This window comes from Hesperophylax consimilis, chromosome 21 (assembly GCF_061612785.1).
Source record: "Hesperophylax consimilis isolate HC1 chromosome 21, BYU_Hcon_1.0, whole genome shotgun sequence".
In the NCBI taxonomy this organism is placed as follows: domain Eukaryota; kingdom Metazoa; phylum Arthropoda; class Insecta; order Trichoptera; family Limnephilidae; genus Hesperophylax; species Hesperophylax consimilis.
The window spans coordinates 29,372,037-29,379,818 of NC_142856.1; the positions used below are offsets into that span (position 1 = coordinate 29,372,037).

At 38.5% G+C, this 7,782-nt stretch overlaps 1 protein-coding gene across 1 annotated transcript; it reads left to right on the forward strand.

The window, feature by feature from the left end:
- Window positions 1–1,080: 1,080 nt before the first annotated feature.
- Window positions 1,081–6,784, forward strand: LOC149413829 (uncharacterized). The gene is made up of 2 exons (XM_089644588.1): window positions 1,081–1,289; window positions 3,352–6,784. The coding sequence occupies exon 2, from the start codon at window positions 3,389–3,391 to the stop codon at window positions 6,152–6,154; it is 2,766 nt and encodes a 921-aa protein (XP_089500714.1). The 5' UTR covers window positions 1,081–1,289; window positions 3,352–3,388; the 3' UTR covers window positions 6,155–6,784.
- The last annotated feature ends 998 nt before the right edge of the window (window positions 6,785–7,782 follow it).

The window sequence follows — 7,782 nt, forward strand, 5'->3', positions numbered from 1 at the left end:
AAGATCAATTACTTACACTGTAGCTTTTGGTTTATTTAAATAATTCCGTTGCCACCAAGAGAATTTATTTTTATTTTTTGTCAGTCGGTATGCAAACAAACGTAATAATTAAGACTCTGTTAAGATTTCAGGTACTGAAATATTAATATTGGTGCTTGTCACCCTAATGATGTGGCAACATTTATTTTGTGTTAGCGATTGCCGGGGCAATTTCGTATTGCCACGGATTTAATTTTTCTTCTCTTGTTACCATCCGTCTTGGGCGGTCGTTTTGGCAAAACGGCGGAGCTGCCAGGTTTTCACTTACATGTGGTTAATAAAACCGCGGAGAGAGATAGCAATATTGGGCTCACCTTACATGAGCTGCCCTACGGGTCTTTTTTATTGTTAAAATAAAGACCATTATTCGAGAGCTGGAGTTATTATTGAAGAGTTACTCCAGTCATACTTCCTTGGAATCTGGTGACTCACCACGCCGGATTGCTCTGTCAGGAGAGTGAAGTCAAGATCCTGAACATTGGTCATTCAAGAGCCGGATGATTATTATTTGGATTGATCCATTTGAGACGGAAGATCATTATTTGGAGTGGTCCAGTCGGGCCTCATCATCATCGGGAGTGGTCCAGTCGGCGTCCTCATCACCATCATTGGATTGATCAAGCGAGCCTCATCACGACGCTCGCATGCACAGCAAATCAGGTTGTAGCCTTCCTTTCATTGTCCTTTCAAATTCCATTTAAAAAAGCTAAAAATCTGTGTAGATGCCACATTATTTCGTATTGATTATATCGAATTATATTCGGGTGTTCATAATCAGATGCTTTCAAAATAGCATAAAATTGTTGGTGATAATAATTTTTATTGTTGTATTCTGCCGAATAACTTTGCTTTGCCTTACCTACATATCTAGCCACGCGTTTGCAAACTTTGTCTTTGCAATTTGCATGCCATAGTATTTTGATCGGTTTCTTTATAATCCATAGTATTATTTTATTCACGTCAAAACGTCAAACTGCCGTTTCGAGTTGTGTATTGTTTTAAATCAGGTTATTGTGGTATTCGTTTCTAAAAAATGGAACTCGACAAGTTGGTTAAACAGCGCGGGGTGTTGAAAGGTTCATTAACGAGATTTGAAACCTATTTAAGCAACGAAAATGATATTAGGCCCAGCGTATTGTCGTCGAGATTAGATGCCATCAAACCTTCTCTGATAGAATTCTCCAAAATTCAGCTGGAGATTGATTTATTGAATAAATCAGAAGATCATGACGCGAGGGATAATTTTGAAGGTACATATTTTAATTTAATTGCATTAGGACAGGAAATATTATCAAAATTTAAGAAGATTGAAAATGTCCCGAATACATCTGTGAATTTACCACCAATATCAATACCAATTTTTTCAGGTTATAGTCATAAATGGTTGACTTTTAAAAACTCGTTCATTGCCCTAATTCATGATAACAGTAAATTAAATCATGTTCAGAAATTTCATTACCTTATTAGTTATGTGTCCGGAGACGCACTTGATTTGATTAGTTCTCTAGAAATAACCGGGGATAATTATACTGCAGCCTGAACGATGCTTATTTCAAGATACGAAAATGTCAGACTTATTGCAAATAGACATCTGAATTTCTTATTTAATGTTACACCGTTAAAACGACAGAATCATCATGAATTGCGAAATTTAATTGATCAAGCAAACATTCATTTGAGAGCTTTACATAATTTAAAGCTTCCAACAGAACATTGGGACACATTAATTATACATATTCTAACCTCAAAGTTAGATAATCACACACGTAGCCTGTGGGAATCCATGGAGTGCGATAAAATTTATCCTACGTTCGAGCAGTTTAGCAATTTTATTTCACAAAGGTCGCAGATCCTGGAAACTATCCAAGGTGATAATGATGGAATGCAACAGAAAGCGGAACCAGTTGCAACAAAACCAAAGTTTTTTAATTTTAAGGAAAGGAATTCTACGAACAAGGTTACGTTAGCGTCAAGCAACGTCAATTGTATGCTGTGTAATGACAGCCATTTCATTTATTCTTGTAAAATATTTGTTAACAAAGCACCAGCGGCACGAAGAAAGTTCGTTTCAGAGAGCAATTTATGTTATAACTGCCTAAAGCCGGGGCACCCTTCAAAGGTGTGCAGGTGGAAGGAAAAATGCAGTGTTTGTGATCGAAAACATCACACTCTGTTACATATCAATACTGATAATGTACAAGCGGGTACTTCAACTGGCAAGGGTCAGTCGGAGGCACCAGTGAATTTAGCGTGTCATAGCGACATGAACGGGCGAGAAATTTTACTATCTACCGTAATAGTAAAAATAGAAGACGCGTACGGTGGAACACACAAAATACGCGCACTTTTGGATTCAGGTTCAATGTCTAATTTTATTACAAAGGATACTTGTAAGAGATTAAATTTGCATTGTACAAAATTGAACATACCTGTTTCAGGTTTGCATAATAATTTAATTCATGTAAAGGAAACAGTTGACATTAAATTTAAATCATTATGTTCTCAATACGAGGATGAAATATCTTGTTTGGTATTAGATGAGATTTCTTGCAATCTTCCACAGACCGTGATTAACCCAAAAATGTTGAACATTCCAGACGGTGTCCGGTTAGCTGATCCGCAGTTTTACCAGCCAGCTTCTATTGATATGCTGATCGGAGCAGAGGTTTTCTGGCAGGTGCTTCGTACGGATCAGATACAGTTAGGAAAGGGTAAACCTACATTGCATCGAACGGAGCTAGGCTGGATAATATCAGGAGCTGTACAGAGTCGTCATAATACGAGGCCAGTTAAAGTTTGTCATATTTCATTAAATTCTTTGCAGAACCAAATAGAAAGGTTTTGGAAGGTTGAAGAAACCGAAAATAGTAAGCATCACTCTCTGGAAGATAGTGAATGTGAAAGGATTTTCGAAGGCACGCATAAACGCGATGCAAACGGTAGATTTGTAGTCAACTTACCGTTTAAATCTAACCTATCTCAATTAGGAGATTCATTTAGTATTGCTAAAGGTAGATTAGCGTCAATGGGAAGGAAATTCTTAAGACAACCTAGTTTAAAGGAACAATACTCGGAATTTATTGATGAGTATCTTGCGTTAGGTCACATGACTGAATGTGAACCTCCAAAACGCGATGAAATTACTTATTATTTACCACATCACGCTGTATTTAAAGAAGCAAGCACAACTACTAAAATTCGTGTTGTTTTTGACGGGTCGGCTAAACCCGCTCGAGGGATTTCTTTGAATCGCGCTCTAATGATTGGGCCCACCATTCAAAATGATATATTTTGTCACTTGGTATTTTTCAGAAAACATCAATATGCAGTCACCGCAGATATTGCAAAGATGTACCGCCAAATTAATATCAACCCGGAACACAGAAATTACCAACGTATATTATGGAAAAAGGATGCGGAGGATTGTTTGAAACATTATACGCTAAACACGGTGACATATGGTTTGGCTCCTTCGCCTTATTTAGCAATACGTTGTCTGCTCCAGCTAGGTAATGACGTTTCATTTACTCATCCATTAGCTAGTAAATCCCTTAAGGAAAATTTTTATGTAGATGATTTTCTTTCTGGTAGTGATTCCATTGATACTTGTCACGTGCTTAAATCCCAAATCATTAATGCGCTTGCTACAGCAGGCATGGAGATTAGAAAATGGAGGTCTAATGCACCCTCAATTAATGATTCTAAAGATAATTTGGAATTATTGCCAAATGAATCCAATGAAGCTAAGATTCTAGGATTAATATGGGACACCAAACTTGATGAGTTTACTTATCAGGTAGAAAACATAGACTCAAAGTTAGAAGTAACAAAACGTCAAGTTTTATCATTAATTTCAAAAGTTTTTGACCCTTTAGGACTGGTAGGCCCATTAATCATTGTCGGTAAGATAATTATGCAAAGATTGTGGAAGCTAAAAACATCCTGGGATGACGAGCTACCCAATGACCTTTTATTGGCCTGGCAGACTTACACGCTGAGTCTCAGTAAAGCAAATCATATTCGGGTACCGAGGAAAATTTTCTGCTTCAATAAAAAATCTTTTAGCTTACACGGTTTTTGCGATGCATCTCAAGTAGCATATGGCGCTTGTCTGTATTTAAGATCTACCGATGAACACGGCATTCACCAATCACAGTTAATATGCGCTAAATCTCGTGTAGCCCCACTAAAAAATTTATCGTTACCACGTCTTGAGTTATGTGGAGCACAATTATTAGTTAAATTAATGAAGCGGGTGACGGCAGCTCTCCAAGTAACAGTTGACACCACTTTGTGGTGTGATTCGTCAATAACATTGGCTTGGATTGCAGGAGAACCGTATCGTTGGACTACTTTTGTTGCTAACCGCGTATCAGAAATACAACGTGAAGGTGATGGCGCTATATGGCGTCACATTTGTTCAACTGAAAACCCAGCTGACATAATTTCCAGAGGAATAACATCTCAGCAGTTGAAATCATCTTCATTATGGTGGTCAGGACCACCATGGCTCACGTCCGACGAGGATAAGTGGCCACGTTCTACATTTGATACTCCCACGGAGTTGCCAGAAACGGCGAGGATAGTTTTGGTTACTAGTAGTCCTGTCGATTGGGAAATATTTAATAATTATTCTTCATTAAGACGACTGAGGCGCGTAGTTGCTTATATGTTACGTTTCATACATAACTGTTCTAAACGAAAACCGATGCGGGTCGACGAGCTTTCTGTAATCGAACTGGAACATGCCATGCATGTAATGATTTTGAACGCTCAGCGATTCGCATTTCGTGATGAAATAGCTTCTTTAAGTAATGGAAGATTTGTATCTAGGCGGAGCAAGGTAAAGGCACTAAATCCTTTTATGCAGGATGGGTTATTGTGTGTTGGAGGTCGACTATCACAATCTGATATTACCTCGGTCTCTCAAAAACATCCAATTTTGTTACCACAAAATCATAAGTTGACTGACTTAATAGTAACCCATCTGCATTATGAGAATTTGCATTTAGGATGTAATGCTCTGCTCGCATTACTGCGTTTACGGTTTTGGCCAATATTTGGTAAAAACGCAGTAAAGCGAGCACTGCATAAATGTATTGTATGTTTCCGAGTCCGTCCGCGCGAGTGTCGCCAGCTCATGGGTGACCTTCCTGCTGACCGATTCCGAATCCAAAGACCATTTTATGTAACCGGCATAGATTATGCAGGTCCAATTTTAATTAAGTCTGGTTTAACCAGAAATGCCAAGAGTGTAAAATCTTACATATGTTTATTTATTTGTTTTTCAACGAAGGCAATTCACCTAGAATTAGTGACTAATTTAACTTCAATGGCATTTATGAATGCATTGAAAAGATTTATAGCTAGGAGGGGTAAACCCTCACGACTCTTTAGTGATAATGGAACTAACTTTACAGGTAGTTATAGGGAACTTACTGAACTATTTGATTTTTTGAAGGCATCTGATAAGGAAATCCATAATTTTTTAGCCCAGCAGAATATTAGCTGGAGTTTCTTGCCTCCCCGCTCACCGCATCACGGTGGACTTTGGGAAAGTGCAGTTAAAATGACTAAGTTACATTTAAAAAAGGCAATGCGGTCAACTGTTTTGACATACGAAGGCATGAATACCATACTAATACAGATTGAGGCTTGTTTAAATTCCCGTCCTCTGACTCCATTATCATCAGATCCAAATGATTTAAACGCACTCACTCCTTCACACTTCCTTATTGGCGACAACCTGTTAGCATTGCCTGAGCTTGATATCCATCATCTGCCTACAAACAGGCTTAATATTTACCAAAAGATGTCTACCGTTGTTCAATCTTTTTGGCACAGATGGAGCCGGGAATACCTAGCAGAATTGCAGAACCGAGTCAAATGGCAAGAAGGACGTCAACGCAGTTTACAGCCTGGTGACATGGTCATCATCAAAGACAACCAACTACCTCCGCAGTACTGGAGGATGGCGCGAGTGACGGAGATCCACCCTGGTCAAGACGGACGCGTCCGCGTCGTCTCCTTGAGGACGGCCAGAGGTGTCACCAAAAGAGCCGTGACACAGCTCTGTCTACTTCCCATGGAGGATCCTTCCTCCAACCTGGATTAAGAACAAATTACAACACTAAAAGTGATGTTATGTGTGAATCAAAATGCCGTCAGGCTCAACAGTGCCAAGTGATAAGATATTTTCTCATAAGTGGGTGCAGCGCACCAGAAGTTTCTACGTTATTAGACTTTTATTTTTTAATGTCAAGTCTGACATAGGGTTATATACGTTGTTAAGTTTTTTGTTATTATTTTGATATCCATGTATTGAATATTGTTTATTTTTGTATGTGAACCTGTTGGGTAAATTCTGAGTACCAATGTTGCAATCTCTTCCTACATTATTTTATGAAAAACGACTATTCCTTAATACTCGTTTTGGGGCGGGAATATGTTAAGATTTCAGGTACTGAAATATTAATATTGGTGCTTGTCACCCTAATGATGTGGCAACATTTATTTTGTGTTAGCGATTGCCGGGGCAATTTCGTATTGCCACGGATTTAATTTTTCTTCTCTTGTTACCATCCGTCTTGGGCGGTCGTTTTGGCAAAACGGCGGAGCTGCCAGGTTTTCACTTACATGTGGTTAATAAAACCGCGGAGAGAGATAGCAATATTGGGCTCACCTTACATGAGCTGCCCTACGGGTCTTTTTTATTGTTAAAATAAAGACCATTATTCGAGAGCTGGAGTTATTATTGAAGAGTTACTCCAGTCATACTTCCTTGGAATCTGGTGACTCACCACGCCGGATTGCTCTGTCAGGAGAGTGAAGTCAAGATCCTGAACAGACTCTATTATGACCATATTCAGGATCTGACTTGACATATTTATCCCATTTGTCATTATTACTCACGTGCGTGTTATATTTATTATCTTGCATGTGATTAGTGCAATGCTATTAATGAACATCAGTTCATATATTTAAAAAAAAATGATGATATTTTTTGACGGAGAAATGATAGCATAATTACGCCTACAATATTTCTCTCAAAACAATGTTGGGAAACCTTATTTTTTTTAGAAGAAATAAAAGCATTTCCGTATAACCTATATATTTCAAAATCTCCGACTAGCAAGGTAAAATGTTGATTGCATCTTGATGGAGGACTTAGGCCCTTCTTCCACAGGGATACGAAAATATCCGATAGTCGACGATCGAGTATCTTGCCGACATTTTGTGAACTCGTCAGCGACACCTTCTCCCTTGACCTGCTGGGCGAGGTTGTCGCCACTCACGTCGTCGAAACATTAAAAATGACGTCACTTATGTCAAATATTTTCTAACAAAGCGATGTTCAATGCTTGGAACAAAAAAATACAGGATATTTCTAAAATTGTAGCGACAGAAACTGTTTGTGTGTGAGGTTGTAAAAACATTATAGTTTTGATATTACAGATTTCAACAATGGTTTCGATATTTCTGTAGTGACGTGTGCAGTCTGCGCGCAACAAATTGTTTTCGTCGTGAGTACAAAACATAAGTATCGTATACTTCTGTACCCTGTGGAAGAAGGGCTTTAGCCACCTAGTCATTGAAATCATGACGTCTGACTAGACGGGATGCCTACTCAACCATTGACCGGTTGGATATATTTTATTTTTTATCGTTATACTTCATCCAGATATATTTTTATCCCGGCTCCTACCTCCAGTATCTAGTCCCAGAGCCCATTATTACTACTGA